General features: G+C 39.5%; 1 protein-coding gene across 5 annotated transcripts in view; it reads right to left on the minus strand.

Moving 5' to 3' along the window:
• Nucleotides 1-5,761: 5,761 nt before the first annotated feature.
• IPCEF1 (interaction protein for cytohesin exchange factors 1) overlaps nt 5,762-26,686 on the minus strand; it is a 58,791-nt gene continuing 37,866 nt past the window's right edge. For 4 of the 5 annotated variants that reach the window (XM_064413372.1, XM_064413376.1, XM_064413375.1 and 1 more), the window contains 3 exons: nt 22,737-23,106; nt 14,858-15,051; nt 5,762-11,331 (listed from right to left, as the gene is read on the minus strand). In XM_064413372.1, coding sequence (XP_064269442.1) covers nt 11,131-11,331; nt 14,858-15,051; nt 22,737-23,106 — 765 coding nt within the window. In that variant the 3' untranslated portion in view covers nt 5,762-11,130. The remainder of the gene's footprint in view (nt 11,332-14,857; nt 15,052-22,736; nt 23,107-26,686) is intronic. The other variant, XM_064413373.1, reaches the window with a different exon arrangement.

Raw genomic sequence — 26,686 nt, forward strand, 5'->3', positions numbered from 1 at the left:
ATAATTGGAAGAAAACCTTTCTTCTCTCCCAAGAAAAGCATGCACTAGATGTGCAGGAAAACCCCACATTAATTGTGTGAAAGTAGAAGTAGCAGTGGAATTACACGTGCTTGGAACTGTACTACCTGTGCTTCTGCCTATTGAATGAACTGAAGTAGAATCACAGAATTATAGAATCACTTAGGTGGGAAAAGAGCTCTAACATCATCAAGTCAAGCCATTAACACAACACTGCCCACTAAACCACATCCCCAAGGCCTGTATTTACACATCTTTTAAATACCTGCAGGGATCAGAACTCAATCACTTCCTTGGGCAGCCTGTTCCAATGCTTGACAAGCCTTTGCACAAAGTAAGTTTTCCTAATATCCAATCTAAACCACAACTTGAGGCCATTTCCTCTCATCCCATCATTTTTTACTTGGGAGAAGAGACCAACCCTTCACGTGGCTACAACCTCCTTTCAGGCAGTCACAGAGAGCAATAAGGTCTCCTGTGAGCCTCCTTTTCTCCAGGCTAAACACCCACAAGCTCCTTCAGCAACTTCTCCTAAGACCTGTGCTCCAGACCCTTCACCAGCTGGAAGTTTTAGTCTCTTTAATAGCAGGTGGTCTTTAAACCGTCAGAAAAAGAATTGCAATCAGTAGGAAGCGAATCAATGGCCAATTCAGGTGGCTCCCCTGTACACATGTCTACTAGAGACATTTTAGACAGAAATATCATGAAGGTATAACAGGATTTTAACTTATTGGACCAAGAATACCCTCTGTCCACACTTTTCTTAAAGCAAAACATGTGTTGGGATCATTTGGACTTGGTAAAAGAGTAGACAGCCTTTGTAGACAGTCTGAACAGAAGGTTATAGCATTTGGGTTTGGCTTTCAAATTCCTGGACTGGTGAATTTGCCTGTGAGGGATGAGCAAAATACCATCTAAATAAATCCTCACAATGTTTTGGTTTAACATTAATAATACAGGTCACTAGTTGCAGTAGATTCTAGGTAATGATGGCAAAACTTCAGCAAATCTCTTTCAGGCCCTAAACTAGCACATGTCAACAATAAAATACAGTCTAGAAGTGAGTGAGAAGAAGACAGCAAACAGCATAAGTAAATTTATATTTCAGGAAAATTCAGTGAAATCAGTATTACTTATAATGGAGTAAAACTTAGGGCAAATTTTAAATGTCATATAGGTGGTTATCTCCACAGGCTATCTTACTAAGGTTTCCCCTTTCCACTCCTCCACCCCTTTTCCTTTAACGTTACTGCCTCTACTTTGGAGTTGCTATTTTACTTCCTGTCTGGTGTAAGTTCAGTGGAACTACTGCTGCCTCTTCTCCAACACAGCACCAATCCTCTTTCTTGTCCTATTCGTTTGTAGAAATGATTCTTCCTTCTAAATGCATATTTTCTAATAGAGTATTTGGTGTGTGCTGCTGGGCTTTCAGCATAGGTATCAATAAGAGAGCTAGAAGAAGTGTCACTTTTTTTTAAAGTTTATGATTGTGGTGGTTATCTTAGGAGGAAACTGTTTCAAAGAACAGTGAAATAAACTGTTATGTAAAAAGGGCTATGAAGAAAAAAAGTATTGTGAGTGTTCAATATTGGACAGACTTTCTTCAAGTTCAAGGTGTTTTGTTGCAACAAATATCAGCACCTTCATCTGTGAATCTGTGGGTATGTGCTGCAGAAAAGGCTGCTGCTGGATTTGAAAGGAGTAATTGGAGCAATACAGAATAAATGTCTCTCTTTCATCTTGATCTGTACTACTTTTATAATCCTCACTAATGTAGCACTTAAGAATTTAGCCTGATACTACAGCTACAAATTATTCCAAAACTTTCAATGAATCAAAGAAAAAACTAAATCTCTTTCTTCAAAAAATGAAATGCCAAAGGTGAACTTGGTGCAGTGGAATTAATTGGCTGCTACATTAAGAACTGAATACAGGTATGTGTATAGTTCTTTTTTTGCTGTTTATTGTAAATTTTAACAGAAAAAGTAGGATTATGAAATTGTTTCAAAGATCCTCATCCAAAGTCATTTTATTGTGAAACTCTGGGAGGCTGCAGGTGGCATAAGATCCCAGAGATAGCTATGTCTTTCTTGAACTATAAACAGAATTTATCACTGTATCCTATCCAGGAGGTAGATAGCATATCAGGGAAGGTGTAAACCCACACAGTAGAATTTCATATCTTCCAAAGCAACAAAATCACTGGAAGACTGAAGGCTGGAGAAACTGAATTGTGAACATTGTTAAAAGTGGCATCATGGTTCAGACCACACTCCAAAGCTCAGGCCCAGGGTCCTGACCTATTGCAGCTGCCTCGTGCGTGCAAATATGTCTTTGGGAACTGAACCTACTGTGGTTTCCCTCGTGTCACCTTCCCATCCTTGACATCAAGACATCATTCACCATGGTCTTGATGCTCTGCTTACCTTGCCAGGTGGTGTCTATGACACAAATGCAACTTGGGAACTAAGGCAGTTTTGCAACCTGTTTTTTCTCTCCATGAGATCCTCTTGTGTCATTAAGCTAGTTCCAGATGTCAGCTGATGTGTTGTCCAGTCCTGCTTGGGCTGTGGTTCAACCAGGTCACACTACAATCCTCCAGAGCAGCTGTGCTCCTACACCTGTCCACACCTTCCTGCATCTTTATTCCCACAGTTTACTCCACACACTGATTTTTTGTGTGAACAGTGCTGTCACACAAACTCTGCCTTCATCATTTCTCTGATTCCTTATGGGATAGGCTTCCTTTCTCTCTTTAATGAGTGAAATTCCCACAACCACTTTTGAGGATGTCATTTGTGCCACTGTCTCCAAAGTGCTGAGCTTTGTTTGCTGCCTCAGTCCTGAGGCTCTCATCTGTTTCTTCCAAATAATACCAGCATCATAAGTCATTCTTTTTCTTCTGTTAGAAAACACATTTCAGAAACAAAACAGCTGCCTGAATTGCCTCGTGTCATGAGCAGCAAGATGAACAGAATAAATTGTTTCACAGAAAACAGATTATGCTCATGATGAAGGATCACATCATCTGGGAAGGTGATATGTGTGTTTTACAACAGTATAAAATCTGATTTGGAGCTCCTCCTGACATTTGTAGAGAAAAATTTCCAAATTTCAAGGCAAATGACACCACTAGCAGAGTCATCTTCATAGCTGCTGTAACATATGAATTTAAATGCTAGCCAAGGTGAACTGAATTTATTGTCTGTAAAAAAAAATATTTAGGAAAATGCACCTTAGAAGCAAAGATTCTACTTCAGCAACAGGACTGCAAGAGCACAGGCAGGCATGTCAATTACCAGGACATGCAAGGGTTGAAGACATTGGAAACGCCTCTGACTTTTCAGCTATTTTCTTGTGACACACCATGACAGTGGCTTTAGGGTTTCAGCAGGCATGCACAGAACATTTCACAAGGGACATAAATGTGGTCCTTAAGTGCATTTTACACCAAAGAAAATCTCTGACATCTGAACCCTCAAGTTTTAGGGTGCTCTACAAAACAGCTTCAATAAATTACTGGAGATACATGGATATTAAATAACCAGATATTAAAAATCATCCCCATCCATTGTACGGCCAGTTGAGGTGTTCCAGTAATCCCATGCCATCTATTTTCATCAGAAAATAATTACCCCTTTCCCACATCCCCTAATTTACCAGCTCTTTTTTCTTTGTGTTTGCCTTTGCTCTTTCTCATAGACCATCTCTATCTCCAGACTGACCTCGGTTTCATTTTAGTGCTTCTGTTTCAGCTCTGGAGAGGGTCAGTGTCCCAGACAGCACCTCCCATTTCCACACTTGCTGTAAATGCTGTCACCTCTCTGCAAAACTTCCTCAAATGTGGGCTGAGACCATCACAAACTTCTGTGGGTGCAGAAGAGGGGAAGGCAAAAACCAAAACCTTGTGCTGAGGATTCTGAAGCCAAAAAATCACGGTCCTGCAGCAAACCCTCTTCTTTTTTGTTTCCCCTCTTACATACGAACCTGTGGTTTCCCCCCTTGCTTGTCGTGCTGCCGGCAGCCAGCAGGCTGTGCTGAGGGATCAGTTTTCTCCTTCAGGAACACGCCGAGAGCCGCTTGCAGAAGTTTTCTCACCGGCAATACAAGAACTTGTTTGTCTGCCCAAGACTGAAAGCACCTTGCCAAGAAGTGGAAAGGGGAAAGATACAGTTCCCCCACCAAAATAACAGAGAAGTTTGTCGCTGTACACTGTATCCCATGTACTGCCAAGGCTTCTGTTAGACAATTTGAAACATCCCCTACTGATAACGAGGATATTTCTTGAGAACAGGAAGATAATACAGGAACTTTCTCACTGACTCTAGGCACTTTCTTCCAGCAATAACAAAAAGCCACAGTAATAAGAAGAATGATGACTGAGCCTTTCCAAAATAAGTAGTGATGAAATAGGGTCAGATGCAGGGATGGAACATTTGCCCTCTGTGTTGCCAGTGATCATGCTCGTCCCAAGCTCACAGAAGGCAAGCCAAATGAAGCTCAACAGGGTTTTTTAATCAGGCAAAAGAAAAATGTCCAAATCATAATGAGCAACTCAACGATACCTTTATAAAACGTCGGAACAGCTGATGTTTTGTACTACCACAAGAGGGTGTAAAGCAAAAGCAAGAGCCAAACAAGAGGCAGCCCAAGCCAGTGAGGTGAGGTGTTACAGCAGGCATAAGGGTAGACATATGGTGCCCCAGCACCTTTCCTGTCAGCATTCCCACAGCAAGCATGCCAGGAAGGATCCTAAAGAAAGGTGTCATTGGATGTCTTTTTGTAGAGTTTTGTTTTCAGGCCCAGAAACCAAATGTTTGACTGTGCATTAGGCACTGAAAGCAAGAGCACAGGCTGAGATCACATGAAAACTGTTTCTTCAGATTGTCTTCACCACTCCCTGTCTAGCAGGGGAAAAATGAGAAATCATTGCTTGATAGAAACAAAGGTATAACTTTGTGGGAACCTGAGCCAAGCTAATGCTTTAATTCTGAAAGGAAAGAGTCTCTCCCTTCCCACTCACACAGCTCTTCTTCCTTCTGCTTCTGCCTACAGAATGCAGCTGCATCCCTTCTGAGGACTCTGCCAGGCACTGCACCTCTCCATAAGGCAATTGCAGTTACCATCACTGTAGATGAATATCCAGCTTGCTGTGTCTCTTCCCTGCTGCCTGACTTGGCTGAGCTGACAGAGGTGCCAAATGATGAGCTGATGAGCCCAAGGCAAGCAGTGGGAGCATGGAGGAGGCAGGGGGAAGAGAGGGGACAGAGACAGGGACATTCTTTTTTCAGCTGAGCCCTTAGGACAAGCTCATTTCCTAGGAAACACTTTCACCATTCTGCTCCCTGGCTGGCCTATCCAGCTAAACTGAAACAAAACCTTTTGACAAAAATACTTATCTTCTTTTAACTGAAGCAAGCTGGTCTGCAAGCTTAAAAGAACCTAGTAATGTTCCATACCTGTCAGAAGAGACTGATCTTCCTAAAGGGTGCCTAAAATAACTAATTAAGAGTTAGAGTTAACTAATTTAAAGGCAGTGTCAAATATCACATTGCAAACCAGTAGAAGGCATTCCCCAGTCAAACTATTCATTGACTCTTCTTGGTTTCACATTATACAACTTAGTAATAATATTAATCCCACAGGGAAATTGCTTGCTTAAAGAACCAGCAAAAATTTATTTCTTTTTATAGCAGAAAAATCTGCAGTGAAAATAAGAAGAAAAAAAAGGCTGAGCAAAATATTCTCTCATTTCAGTGTTTAATTGACAAGTGCAAACATAAGGCTCTCATTCTGCAAGATGTGTGTATCATTCCATGAAAATCAACTCACACGTGTAGGCAACAAGCAGTAAAAAGGCAGCGCTGAGTGCAACATTGTGCTGTGAGTTTTAAACTAGTGAAGAAAAATTAAAGAAAAAAGACTGAGCAGATAAAATACTGAATTTGAATCCCATGTGCTTTTCTGGTGCTGCAGGCCCTGGCACTGCCTGAGAGAAGTCCTTGTAAATCTTCTTCTGTGCATGACTTTTCCTCTCTACACAGAGCACAGTGGGATAGACAGATCCATTCTTCCTTTGGGCCAGTCCTCAGAACTGAAAGCTTGGCACAAGAGCACTGCTATTTGTATGCACAAATGGCTTTTCACCAGGTGACTTATTTTGGTAAACACTCCTAAATAAGGTGACTTGCTTTAATTTCTGCCAGACTAGTGCTAGTTTTTTTTTTTTTTCATGTAGGAGTGGGAGATGTGCTTTCATATCCTCTTTTTGTTTTTAGTTGGGAGAAGATAATACTGCCATAAGCAGCTTCAAGAGTCCGAATAACCTGGGCAGATCTTAAGGCTTCTAGGACACAGGGAGTGGTTCCTAAGCTACGGTGTGATGACACAAACTATTTGCCCTATTTAAAGGCCATTTACTTACATCTTCAAAATGGACCTCATGTGGACCAGATGGGGTGCATAAGCTTCAGACACAGGTAGCTACAATGATTTCCCAAAGAAATGGATTTTACAGGCTGAGTGTTACAAGCTGAGTCAACTAAAGTCAACCAGTTCCAGATCATACATCAAGGTTATTGAGCTATCAGTGAATTCCATGCATCTTTCATCTTTAACTTGCAGCCATCTTATAAACCACTCCCTCTGGATTTTTATCAGGAGGAAATAAATTAGGAAAATAGTCATTTTTCCCAAGCAGACAGGTCTTGGAACTTCTCCCATAGCAAATTTCAAGGAATGTACTACTCTTTTCAACGCCTTACAATTTTTTTTCGATGTTGAAATGCTTAGCTTTTGGCAAGCTCAGCTCCTACTACCCTATGCAGAGATGTGAATTTCAGCATGATTTTAGCTCCAAGCTTTTTTCTGTTCTATTTTCCTTTTTCCACCTCAAATTTTGTTTCAGTTCAGAATGAAGGCAGTTTTTTTGAAATGTAATAATGTTGAAGCTTGAAGTAAACCAAAATGGGATGAATCTCCAAGCATCAAGGAAATGCTCACTGACATCTTAAAATGTCTGCTGCTTTGAATGCTCCACACAAAACAGGAAATTCCACTTGGGCTGTACTACTACAAGAAAACCACTTTGGCTTCCTGTTAGCAGAAAGACACATCTCATATACGTGAAGTAAACTCAGGCCCTCACTTGGGTACAATTGGTTACAATTGGCTACTTTTGTATGACCAAACAAGCAAAACAGTGAAAAAAGGGCCAAAGCCCAAAACCCAATCACAGTACATGGAGTTCCCCTCATAAAAGCATGCTGTCATGGCCTCCTTTGCTACTTGAAAAGTTTAAAAATGCAGGTTTTTCACATTAAATCTGTAAGAGACATGTAAGCTTATAGGCTCTCATAATAGATGTAACACACCCATAATTTTTCAAATTTAGAAATAGTTTTAAATTCTGAATTTCCACAGAGTTTTAAATGCCATACCGAGTAAATAAACTGAGGGGAGCTACATGTGAGGGGGGCCTGATCTGGGTTTGGGAAGAGGGGTTTGGGAGGTCAATGAGTGTGAGCAATTGCATTGTATGTCATTTGCTTTGGTTTCTTTCCTTTTTTATCATTATCATTATTTACCATTACTGTTGTATTTTACTTTATTTTAAATTATAAAACCTTTCTTGTCTCTGCCTACAATTTTTATTTCAATTCTACTCCCCACTACACAGGGATGGGGAAGGAAAAGAGAGGGGGACTGAGCAAGCAACTGCATGGTGTTTCATCTCCAGCTGCACTTAAAACCATGACAAGGTGAAACCCTAGTGTTGACTGAATCATCAGAGCTAGATGTAAAAATATTCACAATCCCCACATGAAATCTCTTCCATCATAGGAAAGGAAATGCGATCCCACCTCATTCTGGTATCTCACGAGATGTACACTAGCAGAACAGAGAGATTCAATTTCCAGAAAAGCTGCAGAAACAGTTGAAATTAGATTGTTATCAGGAATTCCAAAATCTCCATTGCTGGACTTTCTGCACCAGCTGGCTTTACTGACAGAATAAAAACTGTGCATGTGCACATATCCACACACACATACTTTCTCCCAAAAATGTATATAAAACATGTCCCTTGAGGCAGATGGCTGAAGACTTCTTGACATTCACACACTAGGGATGCACAGCTCCCTGTGCTATGAGTCAATAGTGCAGGTCTTCCAAATCCGGGCCAAGAAATACCAGTTACTCCAAGCATCATTGAGCGGAGCACAGACTCGTCCAAATGTCTCCTGTTGAGGAGGTTCCCCGCTGTAGCTGTCACAGCTTGTGCGTAATTCTGTCTCTGATTATGGCTTTCATGCTGCTGGGCAGCCCCTTGTGATAAACCCAGGCAAAAACTGTCACATTAATTAGCAATGCCAGAAAATTAATCCTGTTTCACTGCAATTTTCACTTTGCATTTTCCATGCTTTGCATTATTTTGAGTCCAAGTAGTAGCTGAAGAGAGTGGAGTTAGACTTCCTGCACAGTACTTGCATAAACCCATACATTTGTTTTCCTGAACAAAGAAATTTGTTAAAGTTATAGCTGGAATTAAAGTAACCCCATTCAAGAACTTTTTGTTCTTTTCTAAGTGGTGATAGGACCCATGATCAGTAGGTCTCCAAAACTACTGACCATCTGAAAGAGAGTAATTTAAAAGCAATTTCGGGCTATACAATCTGTCAAAACCAATAGCGGAGTTTGGGCAGTCCAAAGGCATCTCTTTGTCTCTAGATTTGGGAAAGCTGTTTTTTCTATGCTTACACAAGTGCAGTGTGAAAAGAGTCAACTCAGCATGTGCAGGCCACATAGGCTTTTCTTTGATTTCAGCAAATCTAATTCAGCAAATGGAGTTGACTCAGGCTTTGCTCAGAACTGCAAGGCACTGACTTGTCTGGCCCAGCTCAACAGGCCACTTAAGCATATGCTGCTTTTCAGCATCTAAGTGAAGATGATTTTGAAGGAAAACAGTGTTTTCCTGCTTTGTTTCATGAGAAACTCACCTGTGTGATAGAAAATCTACACACAATTTGTCCTCCAATATTTATCCATTACTTAGCACCAGATAGTTAAAAATTAAATGGGCCAAGCAGATTAATCCCTACACTCCTAATCTTTAGGATGCTCTCAGCAGTTAATTGACAGCATTTCAATAGGAATGGTGGAAGAATCATTAAAAAAAAAAAAAAAAAACAAACAAAAAAAAAAAGAAAGAAAGCACAAAAAGAAGAACAAACGAACCAACCTAAAAATGGGCTCCATTTTTCAGATGCAATTACTCCAAACCAAATTGTACCAGGTATTTATCTTGCTTAACTTCTAGATAGAATTAGTGAAGTGATAAAATCACCGTTCATATGATTATTTCCTGAAAAGAATAGCTTTTTAACCATCCAGGGTTTGGTGTCTGCTTCCCCATTTAGTAATTTTAATCTATTTCCTTGCTTCTATTTTAAATGAAAAGCTGCTAAGTATTAAAAATGCAGTATCAACAGTCAAATAAATCACTACACAGGTGGAAAAGATTTCATATTTCCCACTAACACCATTATCTTTTGTTTTCTCAATCAAGCTATGATAAAAGATAAAATGTATAAAGAGAGATGAATGTGGCTGCATCTCTATGGTGTATTTTGCTTTAAAAGATATACTGTATTGAAAAATAATGACAAGGAATATTTTTATGAAATAGCAACACAAGTGCAGATTGTCACAGTTCCTATAGTGACATTAATTTGGGAATGGTGGACTAAGTCTTGCTTTTCAAAATTCAGCACTCTGCAAAATTATTTATCCTGCAAAAGAGAGGAAGGCAAAAGACCAAAATTTTGTACTGAGGAAAATGAAGCCAAAAAATCATGATCCTGCAGCAAAACCTCTTATTTTCTTCCCCCAAAGGGAAATCTTGAAGCTCTCTAGAAAACTTCTTTCAGGCCCTAAGTTGTACAGATTTTCTTCATCTAAAACTCAAAGCTAGAAAAGCAGAAGAAAAAGTCACAGCATATGCCTCAGGGTAGTCTCAGCTGCAGAGACATTACTGTGATCTATAATGGAACACAAAATAAAGAGGCATTTCAAGTCAATCTGTAAGTACTCACAGCTGGGTGGGCTTGGTCCACATGTGCCTATTTATATTAGGAAATTCAGCATATATAAATATATAAATAAAACGTCTATACAGTACATAGTCACATTCATGTAAGTCATATAATTACATATATTTACAAAAATATTTGCAGCTTTGTTTTACACTTCCAGGTCCACATTAGGAGTTGAGTCATTTAGCTTCTGGTTTGTGAATGTGATCTTCCTTAAGTTGGACTCTGGGATGAACTTGTACCTTATATACACCCAATTGTCAAAAATAAGAAAGAAGAACATAATCTTCCAAGGAATTCTGAAAAGCCCATAAGAAAAGTTGAATCTTGTCCCCCTGAAGAGTAAATTACATGTTAGCAAAAACTTAGAGACCTCTTCTTCATGTAGAAAGACAGTACCTTCTTGGTCTGGACCATAAATAAATTTGAAACTCATAAAATATCAGGCAGAGCCCAAACTGGGTGCCTGGCAGCTATCTATAGTATCAACTCTTTCATAATTACTTTTCCATTTGTCTCTGTTTAAACTGGTTGAGTGGTGAAAGTAAATGGGTACAGAGATGAAAATGTATACATCAGGTTACCTTAGAGGGTGAAAAGGTAGAGTAGACTACATCCTGTTGGGATCAGTTTAGCTTCATTTCATGGTAAATTGTATGGTTAAAACAATCCCAAGGATCTCATATTTATACAGTACATATTACATAGTTCTGTGTCCTCCAGAAGCTGGACACTTATAATTTTTTTCTCCAAAAACTGAAAAACGTTTCTTTGCTGCTTTGTTAAAAATTCTTCTTATGTATGCAGGCCACATTCAGGCGTGCGTTTTAGGGCAACTTGGGCAAGTTTGGGGAACTTGCTCATTTGACATTAAATGAGTTCTGCAGGAGCATTTAACACTTTGGAGAATGGGTTGTTTTCCTTTTGAAGCACACTCACGAAAAACAATCCTCAATATACAGCAGCTTAAATTGCATGTATGTGAAGACCCGTGGAGAAAAATCTTGCCATGTGCCATTGATCAAATAGCACTTTCAGTGACTGGCCGTGGAATCATTTCTTGCTCTTCACTATTCTCTGTGGACATGTCCTGGACCTCCTGCTGCTGATAAATATCTTGGACCAGCATGATGTTTGTGCTCCTCCACTCTCTGTACTTCACCGCTGTCAACTGTGGGTCTTCTAGCAACTGGTTAATTGTGGCCAGGTCATGTTCCTTACACTAGGAAGAGAACAAGTGGTTATTTCCACAGAAAATGTCAAGACGGTTGTCCCTAACAAAAATATTCTGGGAACATTAGACTCATGTCACAAGGAGATGGCCATCCTACTGGCAGCTTGTTCCCATTTTTAGAGCACAGGTCATCAAAGATAAATTCTTCCCAGTTAAAGGCAAGTTATGATTTCATCAAGATTTTTTATAGGCTTCTTAACAAAACTTGATGAGAGAAGATTCATGTGAAAATTACACATTTTTATTTGTCTCTCAACAAGACAGTACTTGCATGAAATGAGACACAACAGCATTTATTTCTGTAATTCACAGCAGCTCAAACTTTCTCAAAAAACACTTATTCCCTGTAATAAATGTCTCTTCTCTGGGAGCTGGACTGAACACAATTTTGGGTATAATTTGTGCACTGTCAGTAGAGTGGCTACAGTACCTGTGTCTGCCATCTACCACCAGCTACTGCTAATAAATCTAGTATCTACTTTTAGGCAAGAGCACTTCAGTCCATACATTGCCCTGGTTCACTTGTAAGATGTGAGCAGTGACTGATGCAGGGACAGCAAGACTTTGTGTGTCACAGAACTACGGAATGATTGAGCTTGGAAGGGACCTCTGGGAGTCATTTGGTGCAAAACCCTTCCTCAAGCAGAGCCACCTACTGCAGGCTGCCAAGGACTGTGTGCAGATGAGTCTTGAATATCTCCAAGGACAGAGACTCAACAGCTTCCCTGGACAACCTGTGCTTGGTCTCCCTCACAGTGTTTCTTGCTATCCAGGGGAAATCTTCTGTGTTTCAGTTTGAAGCCACCACTTCTGGTCCTGTCACTGGGCACCACTGAAAATAGCCTGGCTCTGTCTTCATTGCACCCTCCTTCCACACACTGATGTTCTTTGATGTCCTCACATGTTGTGGCATAACAAACCACTTCGCTTTTCCAGTCCATATTGCCTATCCATGGACCACAAGATAGAGAAGCCCCAGTGAGCAGGCATAATTTATTAACAGAGGCACCATGCTGCACTAACAACACTTGGCTACTTTTGCTGGGCTCCCTCGCTGCAGTCCGTGTGTGAAAGCAATGGAATAGTTCTAACCATCTTCTCATGCTGCCACCCAAGGACACCCTGTGCTGGGGGCTGCCTTGAAAACACCTTTAAAGTACTCCCACACATTCATTTCACCTTCTGATAGCAGCAATCAGCTGTTTCTACATCCATATCCCACTGCTACTCTGATGAACCTTCAACTGCTCTGATTTCTGTCATGCCTTAGGTGCTTTCTAAACCCAAAAGCTCTTCAACTGTATTTTACACGTCCTACCCTCAAGACCCACTGCCGGCTCTTTAAAGACTTCTGGCATTGATGCAGGGATATGTGCAGGTAGCTTAAGAGAAGAAGAGAGGAGACAGGGAGGTGGAAGGAAGAGGAGTATTTCAACTAGACAAACTTGGCAGCAAAAATTCATGCTATGGAATTTCTCTTGTAGCACTAAAACTATTTCCCACATTCACTAAGACTATGATGCATTTGCACACAGCTTTCCTCTCTTCCAAAGTATTCAAAGCATGTTTTGTTAATGATATATTGTGGCAGCAACATTAATCTGTTGTTAAATACATGGAGTCAAAAGTCTAAAATTAAAATTGCATTGAGACTTGCATAAATCACTTCTCAAACTAACAGGGAACTAACAGGGTTTTAATTAAAGCAGAGTACATATGGATCTAAAAAAATCCTGATTTTTAAATTTCCAGTAGATCATTTCCAATTATCTTATGCCTTACATTAAGAAAATTGACTCTAATAGCACATAATGCCACTGATGTAATTAATATGGCACTTTCCCACTGCAGGCACTTGACTTTCAGACAGGCTAACTTAAATACTGCTGTGTGGAGAGCTCTGTTTGTGTCTATGAGAAAGTGTCTGTGCTTTTTTATTTGTCTTGTCAATATTCCAGGTTCTTATTTTGAAGAAAGCAAAAAAAAAAAAAAACCTCAAGACCCAAAAAGATCAACATATTTTATCTGTTATGAACACTCCAAATCTTATTTTTCCATATTAAATACAAGTGTTAGACAAGCCTAAGTTAATCACAACTTATATAATACTCCCATGCTAAATCAATGCACCATTGTCCTCCTTGCTCATGTCTGACATTAGTGCTTCCATTCAGCTCCATACCAATGAAAATGACTGTCCCACAAAATGCAACTCTATTTTGCACTACCTGGTTCTTAGATTTATTAGTAAGGGTCCTGTCAGGGAAAACCTTGCAGAATGTTTCTGTATGTAGCTTCTTATCCCAGGAAGTAGGTGTACTTTTTAAACCAACTTTCTGCTATGTGTGGGGCTCACTTTACTGCTAGTGCAAATGAATACTTCTGTAGTCACTGCCACATCTCTGAAAACTCTTTAATACTAAGGAAAGACTTCACCAGGTCTCATACAGAGCCAAGAAGGATGCCTCTCTTCCCAGTTCGCTTTACTTTTCAGGAATTTCAATACAGACTGAGGTGCCAAACCCAAGCAATCCATTGCAACTAATAATCAAACCAATGATTGTACTGGCAGGGTAAATTTTTAGAATAATAGAATTGCTAAGGTTGGAAAAGACCTCTAAGATTATCAAGTCCAACCATTTTACATACATTTCTCCAGCTGTGGAGAAATGACCTCTAAGATCATCAAGTACAACCATTTTACAGTGCCTGAAGCCAAATACATCCATTTGAAACAAGATACTCAATTCCTGCTTCTAATGCATACGAAAAAAAACAAGTGAATCCCCAAGTTTCCATTTATTCTGTCTTCTCCTTACAATATAAATGCTATGGTTAAGCTTTTTTGTTTCCCTCAGTACCATTCAGAAGCAGGCTTTGAAATCCCGTGACACTTGATGCTGGCAAGTAAACCGCTACATAAATTCCCATATTCCAGACAGATTTACCGGCCCTTTCATGGAATGTCTCACGAACCCATGTACCCCTCCAGTTCGTGATATATTTCCAACATAAAAGCAGGATGCTTTTGTTATTAGAAATATTTTAGTTACAGGAGGTCTTTACAATAGCTTTGGCACATCCTGTACATTCTCTGATAATCACATAAGGAAAACTTTTTTTGGCTCGGGGTCATTTTCATGTGCTTTATCATCAACATACTTTGTCTGCTCTTCCTTTTTTAAGGCTCCCCTGTTTAGTGCATTTAGCTGAGCTTGCAAATTTTCCAGTTAACTAAGAGTTTTCTTTATTAAATTTTCCAAATGGACTGGAACTTCTGCAAGAAGAGTCCCTCCTGAGCTATTGCCTCTGCTTCCAGTTCAAGCTGAACAACATAACACAGATCAGTGTTCACAATGAAGCAGAAAAAAAAGAATTCAAAAACTCAACAGAATTCTCTGGGGCTTTCAGTAAATATGTAATTAGAGTTTGGCTGAAGTCTATACTGCTTTTTTTTTTTTAGCCAAACTGTTTTTTCCCTCAGGCTTTTCCTTGGCAAGATCTACAAACTCACCTTTAATGTACTGTTTAGCATTCGAATTTTGTGGAGTTTCTCATTAATGGAGGGGTTTTTGCTGCGCTTGATAAATGACTTCCTAAGCTCCTTCTTAGTTGACAGTCGACGATCACCAATGGGAGACAGGCTTGCTTGCTCCAATGACTTGTAAAGTCGCTCCATCTCATCATCATCATCACACTTTTCCTGGTCTGCAAAGAAAAGAATAAATTGGGTACGAGAACATGAATGTGGCAGCTGATAACAGAAAAGTGATGTTCAGCCATCAGGAAGGCTCTCAACCAACTCAAAAAATAATTGTATTAGAGTTAAAACTAAGGGCAATTAGGGTAATTTCTAGGGTAATAATGCCTATGAGAAAGACATACTTCCAAACTCACATGTTGTTAAGAATCAGGTAATGATGCAAACAGATGTGAGCCTGTATCTCCACTAATAGAGTGCTGCTTTAATGCTCTGAATAGATCACAGAATTTGAAGGACTAGCAGTAGCTCTATGTTGAATGAAACAACTGTGACAGCATCTACACCCATTCACCCCTCCCTGCATGCTACACACAGTGAATTATGCTTCTACGTGGCAACTCAGGGGGCAAATTCTCTTTGGTGTGCTGATTCATCACCAGGTTTTGTAATCATTGAAAACAGAGTTTAAAACAATGATCAATTAAAAGAAACATAGAAACATTTCAGGGGCCACAAGAGAAAGTCCCTAGAAAACAGATAAAGCAAGAACCCTTGGGGCATCCAATGTCTTGCCCCTGAGTTTCACAGATTGCAGCAAAGTATTTCCTTGTAATGCCTCACAACAAAATCTTGATTATCTCCACCTTAATAATTCTGTTGGCTCCCAAGCTGCAGGACCATCTTTCAAGACAGAGAGTACACAAAAGGAAAAGTGAGTAACAGCTGAGAATAGCATAAAATAAGATGAAAATCGAAGCAAAGGCATTTCTCAGAATAAAACAACTTAAAAATGAACAGACGGAAACTAAAAATGTGTCAGGCATATGTAGGGGTATTTTAGCAGAAGGCCATTTTTAGCAACAGACTGCGCAACTCACTTGTCCTTCAGTCCACACAGCTTCCGCCATCTCTAAAGGAAAATCTTACAGCTATTGCTCTTTTCAGGGTGCTAATGAATCCCTCAAGATCCACTTTGGATAACACTTGGCTTTATATCACTGGGGGTAGTGGTTTTGGTGCTTCTCAGCTGCAGTCCTTCCTATTCCCATCAAACTGGCTTGGCACTTTTTTCTTTTAAAGTTAAACATTTACTTTTCTAAATCATCTACAGTCAGCAAATATATCCTGAACAAAAGGAACAAGTCCTTCTGCTCACTCATGCTGCTGTGAAAAGAATTCTGCAATATGTCAGCATGCTAAGGAGGCAGCTTCTTATCTTTCCCATGTTTTATAAAGTACAGCATCCTCCTACATCTCTGTTCTTTCTAAATATTTAGGTTACGAGAAAGGTTTATGATATGCTGCAAATATTTGCCTTCACTGTGTTTCTGGCCTATTCTTCACTACTGTGTGATTATAAAAAGCCTACTGTAACTTTACAAAAACTAAATATAACTTCTAACATTGGTACATTGCTGAGGGAGGAAAAGGAGAACTGTTGTATATTTAACAAGATGCAGGAAACAGAAAAAAAAAATGGAAGTGTAAGGCATAATACACAGCAATAGTATTTCCTGAAAGCTGTTGGTACATGCCATGGGGCTTGCAATAACTAGTTTCCTGCCTACTTTCTTGGGATGAAGCAGCTGTTTGTTTCATTAGCCAGCTTCTGCACAGGTCTGTCTCAACTCTGCTGTAGACATCACCCACCAGGACTGTGCACAGTAATACTTTGAGAGACAAATTGATTTTTATCAGCTATCCAAGAAAAGCTGTGTAAAAAAGGAAAAAAAGTTGCTTCAATCCTGCTCAGCAACTTTTACACAAAGTCAACCCAGAGGGGACTTAAGGTCCCTGCTCCAGACACCTTTTGAGGTTAACTCATGAACTTCCTCAGTATCCTAAGAGGGTTACAAACCAAGAAGCCTGAGAAAACACCCTCACTGATCATGCTTCTTTCATGCTAAATAATGTGATATCTTCCATGCACTTGTGGGAAACTGTAAGAGCACAGTAACATTCAGCACAGAGAAAGATGGAGCCAAAGTCAGCAAAACCCAGGAGAAGGCTCCCAGATGATGCACTTGTCCAGCAAAATGTACTCAACTCCTGCAGACTTTCAAGACTTCTACCTGAAACTCCTTTTCTATTTCTTATTCTTCCACCGTTCTCATCCTCCAAGGGATTAATCAGGATCAGGTAATTTCAAAGGGAAAGGAAAGATTCTTCATATCAGGTGGATAAAGGACTAAATGGAATTTCAGCAAACTACTGAAAAACAAGGGTGAGTGGAACTTACAGGTTGTATAGAGCCAGGTATGAGTTCCACAGCACTTTTGTCTCCATCTTTGATGAATTTCAACTACAGTTAAAAAATAAGAGAGCATCCTAATATTGTATGTTTGTGTAGAACACTGTTGGTGTTGACAAAGGATATGTCTGCCAATAAACCTCTATGAACTGAGGCCAGACCATCTGTTACCTATCTGGAATTTTACCTTCAGCATCCTGAGTATCCCAGAGCCAGCTTCAGAAAGAAAAGCCCACATTTGGCAGGCTTGAAGCTGCCACTGAATGCATTAGATTGATGCTGTAAATCTGAAAGGGGGAGAGTTAATAGAGGAACTGAAAAATTCTGATTTAGGGGAACTAAAAACACAATTCTGAGGCTTGATGCCATTTATCTGGATTTTCCCTCTAACAGGAGGTATCACAGACAAGAACAACCTCCCAGAGGTTCAACATGTCTATTCTTCACCTCCTCAATTTCCAGCTTCCACTCCCCTGTCAGCCAACTTGCCAGAGGCTGGAGACATTTTGAGACTCCCCATCCTGGAGCAGTACAGGAGCATGTCTGAAATCTCAACTTTAATGTTCTTTAGACCTACATAAGTGAAATTATCCAGAACTTTCAAAAAGCATCTGTGAAAAATAAAGCTGATTGTTTCCCTGTAGTAAAGATAAAGAAATTGGAAATGTTTGGCAGAAAGAGCATTTTGCATTGAAAACCACCTCCAACAGAACGTATCTGACTAAATTTATCTGAAATGTAAATATTTGTTCTCCCATTTTGTAACTGAGATCTCACAGGCCCCCAGTTGTGTATTAATCCCAAGGAAAAAACTCTGCTTCTTCCTCCTGTTCTTGCTACTCTTATGAGCATCTTGTAGCTTTGCCAGCACCTCTGTTTCTGATTCCGCTAAAATTTTTTACACCAGTCGAGAGAACACATACACCCAAGGCTGAAAAGAGCAGAGGGTAAAAAGTCATAGACAATTTTTGCCCCTACCTACCTATCCACCCCCTAGCCCTTCTCCACAGTGGTACCAGACTTTTCGATGGGAATATGAAGTCACCTCAGGGAAATCACATTTCCCACATAATTATGGAACAGAAAAGACAGAAAAAAATTCAATTAGGTGAACATAACTCAGGCAAACTTCTCACTGGCAAATGCAGAACAAAGAGAGGAAAGATTGGAAAAAAATAATAGGAAAACTATACCACAATTAGATGCTGTTGTCTGACAGTATAGTGGACTCAGCAGTGAGGGATGGAATTTTAATAAACATAAATAACAACATAAATAACCTTCTTTTTCAGAAGGTTCAGAAAATCATAGCACCATAGTTTTCAGTTTCTAAAGCTTTTTTGATGAGAAACAAAATGATTATTCAATTTGTTTCTCTACATAGTTGTTCCCATCATAAGCACATTTCTCATCTAGTCTCAGCCATGATCTAGCTATTTTCTATAACTTTTGCAGAAGGAACAAAGGGGCCAGCGCACACCAGAGGATCTGTTCTGGCTATTACTGGCACAGGCAGACTCCAGAGAGGAAGAGGATGTCAGTCGTGAGAACAGAAGGAATTGAATGAATCCAGCTCCTATTTAACCAGCTCCTTCCCACAAAACCAACCCAGATAAAATCTAAGAGGTATTTGAAAAGCTGTCCAGGTTCGAAAATATCACCACGCACCAGATCTTCCACAGCTACTGTGAGCTAAGGTAAAATAAACCAGAAGTGGTAAAATAGGAATGCCTTGCCAATGTACATTAAGTTAATACAATCATGAAACCCTCAGAAAATGCAGGGAAGAAGGATCTTATTGCTATAGATCCCTAAATAAATAGGAAGACACATTCCTAGTTTCTTAGAACCTCTTAGTTCCTGTGGCTTCCTTTAGCTGTTGAGGTTTTTGATTGTAATGGTGGTGTGTCAGGGTCATATACTTTTTCTTCCAGTGGTTGCCAGAAGAAATACAAAGGATGGAGTTTGGCTGGAGAGCATGTCTAGCCATCCTGGAGGGGCCAAGGCCAGCTTCTGGATACAGTGCACGTAGTCAGACAGCTGCTTGTATTCTCAGCTGTTTCTTGTTTACCTTTCAGTTTCTTTGCATCACAAGCAGTTTAGAATCCTTTGTTACTCTGCGTGTAGCAAAGTCTCAAATATTCCCAAAAAGTAAATCAATGCATAATGTTGGTCTCCTTTCAAAAGAGAAAAATTATAAACTCCCCTCTTTGTATCACTCTCTGGTATGTAACATCTCCCCAGTAACTGGTGCAGAGAGTTAATGCTGACAAAGTTCATAACGCTACTAAGAGTGGTTGGAAAGATTGTTAAAAATATCATGTGTTATGGCTCCTTGCACCAGACACTCACAGTTGCTTAGTGGAGTTCATTAAATAATTTCTGTAGAAAAAATAATCCATCATCATTTAGTTGAATCTGTAGCTTTTCTTATGGAGATTCATTCATTTATTTCTGAAAAACATTTCTTCCATTGTTTAACTCATCACTAAGGTTTCTCCACTGTTTTTGTACTTTTTCATGGTAAGCTCTTCCCACAAAACCACAACTACTCTTTCTTCCTTTTAGGTACCAACTTTTCTCACATTGGTCTCCATTTCTAGACTTTGTCCAACAAAAGTGCTCTTCAGTTCTAGAAAATTTTCACCTCAACTCTAGGCTCTTATCATCTACAACCAAAAATTCAACTTGTGTTTTTACCTTGAAAAATTACCTTGAAGAATGTGGCCAGAAAACAGTGTGGCAGGGGTTTTTTATCCTCACCAGGAGAAAGAGGGAGCACAGACACACCCGTAGGTTCTGTGGGGGACTGGGATTAAAGGCTATCAAAGATCATAGCTGTTCTGACGACAGCACGGCCATCTTTACACACAGGAAACATGTGCTTTCAAGACAAATATGGGCAAAAGACAGACTTGCCTCCTCCTGGATGCAGTCTCATAACTCTGAAACATGTCACAAACACACTGCTCAGAAGCACTGTAAAGCAAATAATACCCACTGCACTGAGGTATGCCTTCTTGTTTTGCATCAGATAACAAGGGTGTTCTTACCAGTTATTGCAAATCAGGAGAATTTGCAGATGGATTTTACCCAACAACTTGAATTCATCTTACAGTATTTCTGTGAGTGCTTATCAACTAGCTGGAGAGAGAAATTCTTGGGGGATGAGCCACAGAGCCAGAATTGCACCCTTTTTGATAATTTTCATTTGAAGCTGAAATGTTATTTTACATTAATCCTTCTTTTCCTACTTCATGCTAAAATTGAAGTAGCTTAATCTCCTTGCAAAATATTTCCTTAATGTTTCAGTGACCACTGCAGGGGAGGGCCCCACACAGCAGCACTCTCCACACCCAGCCCATAATATGCAGACTGATAAAGGAGAGACAGACCTGAGTCTGGTCTAAGTTTACTTGGTCAGCAATGGGTTGTGATGCTGACAAGAACTAGTGAGGGTATGCAGTTTCCATAGTGACTGTCTTGGTGGAATGATCTATTTGCGGAATTCTGTCAGTGATCACCACTGTGGCTCGGATGGAAGAGTTCTGTGCTCTGCCATCAGGCTTGCCCATCAGCTAAGCAGTGAGCAACAGAAGAATTCATTTCCCCAGGAATAATCTTATCAAAATTAAACCATCTGGTACACTGCAGGAGCATACCAAAATGTGCCTTGATTTACATTTGGTTAGTGTGATTTAGCCTATCAAACTTATTTAAGTGATTATGAAAGTGATTATGATCATGCATATTCTATGACATCCAAAAAAGTATTTGTCACCCTTACATTACAATGGAAAGCAATAACTTACACAGTATTGCAGAATTTCTGACAATATCAGAGGAATATATTCTAAGCAAAAGTTTAGATTTCTGAAGAGCAACCACTGAATCTTTGTCAACAGGATCTATAAGCCACTATCCCATTTATGTCCTACATTCCAACAATCCATTTGAATATCCCTAATAATGTTTTCCAAAGAGGTTACTTTATCAAATTTAACTCAGAAGGTAAAATTACAGAAAGCAATATATTTAATATGTCTTTGTGACTTTTTCATTAGGGACTCCATTACTGCCAGCTCCAGCCTTTTCACAACTTGAAAAGCCAGAATTAGGGGAATTAGATTCCACAGTAACTCAAAGCACAGCACTCTTTTTCAATACATAGAAACAGCACATATGCTCACTCTGGATTTTAATTCTTTCTGCTCTTCATTGTTGCTGAATTTTCTAGCAGAAAAGCCTACTAAGTGGATAAGGTAGGTGAGCATAAAACATGGAGTTAATTTCACTTTTGATGAAAACTTTACTTTTCTTAATGTCTTTTTTTTCATGTAAAATCAGAAAAGGTATGACAACATGAAGGGGTGTCAGCTAAGGGTCGATATTTGTAAAACAGGGGACTGACCAAGTAACTAATGTGATTCATAGTATCATCTTTCAGTATCAAGTTCACCTACAGACAAATGTCCTGATTTCCCAACAACTCCAATGTTGTTTCTTTCCACCACTGCATTACTTTCAGTCTAAGCTCTTAGATGCACCTTTCTTTTGCATTGTGCTGAGACAACCCTTCTCTTTCAGCAACAAAGTACTCACTTCATATCTTTACAAGGATTTGGAATCATGGGAAGAGCTGAGGCACTGGAATGTTGCTGTTCCCTTATGTACTACCTCTCTACTCAGAACTGTATACCAGGAACAACTCTTAGGCTTTAACTGCTTTTAATTCAGAAAGAAGATGCTTTGCTCAAAAGGCAGGAGACATTTCCTGGCTGCACAGGAGAGTTACAAACAGTAACAATGACCAAATTCTGGAACCATGCCACCTTTTTCAATTAGCAGTAAATTTCAGTAGGAGGATACTGTGCAGACCCCTATTTGCTTAAACAAAATCCAGTCTTAATAGACTTTCTGATTCAGGATTTCAGTTGTTTTCTCTTGATTACAATGAAGCTTAATTAAGCAAATAGGGAGTACGTACTTTGAATAAATGCAATAGCACAGATTTGTATAATTGGACTGACTTAACCCTATGTTCACTGTTCCTACGTTCACTGTTCCCTACATATTACAGTTTTGTTACAGTGTCCATTCTGTGACACATTTTGTTAACATTTGATTCAATCCTGACTAATAAAAGATATCCATTGACATAAAGACTGTTAATAAAATTATGTCTATGCTAAATTTATACACAGAGGTTATGGTCTAACATATAGACACAATTTGAGAAAAGTTGTAAAGGTACCTACAAATCAAATACTAGGTTATATATTTAATGTGCAATAATTTGAATGTTATAAATGATGCGTCAATGTGGAAAACTCTTCAGTAAAGAATATGAAGGAAGGAAGGGGGGAAGGAAGACAAGGAAACCCATAACTCTTCTATTGTATAACTCTGCAGCAAAAGTCTCCTCTCTCATTAGCTCACCTCTGGCTAGTGATCGCTGTCCAGTTGCATCTGGCACAGCCAGACAATGTGTATCTGCACTTAAGTAAGAGGTTTGGGATCCACCGTTGGGTTCAGAAAGCCGGACTTCCTGGCTTTCTGCTGCATCTGCACAGACTACTTCTGGCGCCTCGTCGGAATGAATCTGTACGCAGAACGTTAAAGGCTGGTCACCCTCTTCCGTGGCAGAGCTGTTCACCAGGTCAAGCCAGGACTGCCTCTCAGAACAAACCACTTTGGATGTCAAGGAAGATGACGATTCTTGGGAATTGAAAGTGCTTTCAGGAGAGGAGAGAGAACAAGATGCTTCACTTGACAGAGTTGAGGTGAATGATGACTTCTGCTGATCCTGCTTTCCAGAAACAAAAGAAAAACAAAAATTATTTACAAATTACTCCTATTTCTAGGTTCTACATGATGTATATCTATACATGATGCATAGATATGCAGCTCAAATGCTGAATGACCAAAAATTGACGTAATCTGGTTATTTATTCAACCAAACAAGCCTGTGGTGTGGCAATCAATCTCCTACAGAGCAGTAACTTCAGAAACCAAGCCACCAGGAAACCAAAGGAAAAAAGAGATATGAACCTGACAATGCCCAGAAACAAAGACCAAGGAAAACTCTTATGCTGAATGTAGTCTTCTGTGGTAGGTCTCACACACACCTTCTTTTTTTAATTTGTCTTCACTTTATTGGCCTAATCAAGAGTGAAGAAGAAAAACTCCAAATTAACCATTGAACATGAAGCACTCAACAGTTCCATCAATGCAAAAAACAGGGATAGACAGAAAGGGTCCCAATGGAGTACGGTAAAGAAGTATTTTTCCTAGTCCATTCAAGGGATAACCGTTCATCAGGGCAAGAAGGCTTAGCAGGAACTACCAGAAATTGTGATGAGATCATCATGATATGAAAGCCAGATTTGTTACTGCAGAAATTTACTCCTTCTGCATATCATCTCCTACTGGCTAATGCCAGAATTGGAATACCAGACTCAATGGATCACCATTCTGGCAAGTTTCTGTCCTCAATATTTATATAGAATAGATTTGACTAAGGACTAAAGCAGATGATAACTAGACCGAAAATATTGAAACTTACTGAAAAGGTGTTGCTAGGGAAATCTGAAAAAGCTGAAAACACAGTAAAGGGGCTAGCCTAGAATATCTATTTATAAAGTAAACCAGAAATAAGTTTTATTCAAATAAATCAAACGAAGAGTAACAATTTTTTTATTATGATTTTTAAACTCTGCAATTCAGTGTTGTATACTGTAATGAATACTACTTCCTTCTCATATTAAAAACAGCAAAGCCTTTCTGTGCTTCTAATACACCTGCATCATGTAACAAGGAGTCAATTCAGAGGATGACAAAGACCTATATCAGACTGTGAGCACAATTTCTTTATGGAAGATTCTTCACTTTTGTAAATTTTTGAAGCCATTTATAGAATCATAGAATTGTCTAGGTTGGAAAAGACTCTCAAGTGCATCCAGTCCAGTCAAGCACCCAGCACTTCCACTGCAACCCCTAAACCACATCATCCAGCACTGGATTTGGATCCCTCTCAAACACTTCCAGGGATGGTGACTTCACCACCTCCCTTGGTGACCTATTCCAGTCCCTGACCAACCTAATGGTGAAAAAGCCTTGTCATATCTCTAATCTGAATCTGCCCTGTCCCAGCTTAAGGCCACTTCCTCCAGTCCTGTCACTGTAGGCACAGCCCCCACCTGGCTACAACCTCCTTTCAGGGAATTGTAGAGGGCAGTGAGGTCTCTCCTGAGCCCCCTCTTCTTGAGACTGAACAAAGGCAGCTCTCTCAGCCATTCCTCATAAGACATGCTTCTGATCCTTTCATGATTCCCATAAGACCGTGCCAAAGATTGCAGGACCCAGACATTTATATTCCCCGATGAAAATTACAGCACTGTGTTTCAGGTGTGTTTTTATTTCTAAAATAGAAACCTTCACATATGCATCTTCAAGCAAAGGAGACGCTGTAGTAAACTAGGAGTGCTAAAAATGCCCTTGGGAACAAAGGTGATATGAAGCATTTCATCTAAGAGCTCCTATCACAAAGACAAATTGTCGAAGCTTTCATAAGTCAAGCACAGCAACTAAACAGTAAGAGCTCTTGCCCACATGTTGTAGATGTTCTAATTTCAGTTGTTCAAAGCTGGAACAGGAAGATATTAGATCTCACCTCTATTTTTCTGGCATTTGTCTATACTAAAAAAAAAAGTGTTATTGAAATGAAGGCTGTGCCTCACTGAGGGGAATATGTTTTTATTTTCATTTCCATTGTGTGTTAATTAAAAAATATGAGTGAGAATAAATATGACTGCCAGAAGGTGTTTCTTTTTCTCTGCATATGTGTTGTGTTTTGCTTTTTCTTTGGCATGACAATTGTTTACCTAACTTATTTGAGTGACTCCTCTGGAAGTATTGCAATCATCCACATAATAAATTTCCATTTGGGGATGTTTTGAAAAGCAGATCATAAGAATTTCACTGGAGATTAATGAGTCTCTAGATATTTTGACCATGAAATTATGACCATGAAACTCTTCAACTCCTTTTTTGGCCGCTGCTGCAATATATTGTCTTAACACATCTGCTGATTTTTTAACTGTGCATCCATTCACACATGGATAAATTAATGCAGGTGGTCAGTTTAACTTTTGTCCTACAGATGTTACATTTTACTTGTTCCTCTCTTACTTTTTTCCTTCACAGTACACAAACTCGCACATACACATGGAACCTCATGATCACTACTTTTTTCTTCTGCAAATTTCAAAATGGTTTGAGCCAGCAGAGAATAAAACAGCAAGTACAAACTTGGTGCTAGAAGTACAACAAAGTGTTTGCTGCTCTAAAATGTAACAGAGCCTACACCTGGGATTCTATTAGTATCCAAAATAATAGTTTTTGGTTTGGAGTTGATGTCAAGAAGTTTGGAGGCCTTTCTGTTTAAATAATAAAAATAAATTGTGGAAACCCAGGGCACTGAGAATGTTTCTCTGCTTGCTCTGGGGTGCCTTAACCCCCCGGGGAGCACTGACTTTGACCCTCATTCATGGAGAAAGTTTCCTAGACTTCAAGATAAACTGGAATCCACAAAAGTGTGAAATAGATTATAGAGAGTAGTGTAGGTGTATCACTTGGTGAGAAATTTAGGTTTTGGGATTTTTAGTATGTTGTGGATGGAAGCAAGATGTAGGGCACAGGGTATTATCCTGATTTTCTTCTTCATGCTTCTTCTTCCTCCTTCTTCCTGGGTTTGGGTGGCATTTTGTAATTGGGCAGAAAGGTCCACATTGTGGTCTCCTTGGGATCAGTTATTGGGTTAAAAGGGAAAATAATCTAGGTGTCAGTTCTTAACTGGAGAGTTTAGTCTTAAAAGACCTTGTAACAAGAGATTATTAGCCATGTTGTGCCTTCTAATGAAAACTGCCAAACTCACAGTAGTGAGACAGTTTTACTGATAAGAAATAATAAACACCTGAGTCCTAACATGAACTACTGTCTCAAGTGCCTTCAATCCAGACCCAGAGAAACCAACAACTGGAACCCCCACAAGAAATGAACTCCAGTCAATGCCTGTGGCATCCCTGACACTGAGCTGAGTTGACAGGATAAGTGTCACTTCCAGTAGCAATCTGAGAAAATTGAAGTAGGCGAAGTGCTGCACCCACATATGAACCCAAATCCACCACATTTTTGAGACTTCACAGCTTGGTTCAAGAATTCTGCAACAAATAAACAGGCAGAGAGCTGTGTTTAACCAGCCTTCCCTGAGAAAACCGCAGGCTGCAAACCTAGAATTTTTAGTAGAAGTTGCAGTTTCCCAATCATTCCATTGTTTTTCTTGTTTCAGCACTTGTCCAGAAGTGAAAGAGGTATTAAATATGGTATTT

This window comes from Passer domesticus, chromosome 3 (genome assembly GCF_036417665.1).
Source record: "Passer domesticus isolate bPasDom1 chromosome 3, bPasDom1.hap1, whole genome shotgun sequence".
Classification (NCBI taxonomy): domain Eukaryota; kingdom Metazoa; phylum Chordata; class Aves; order Passeriformes; family Passeridae; genus Passer; species Passer domesticus.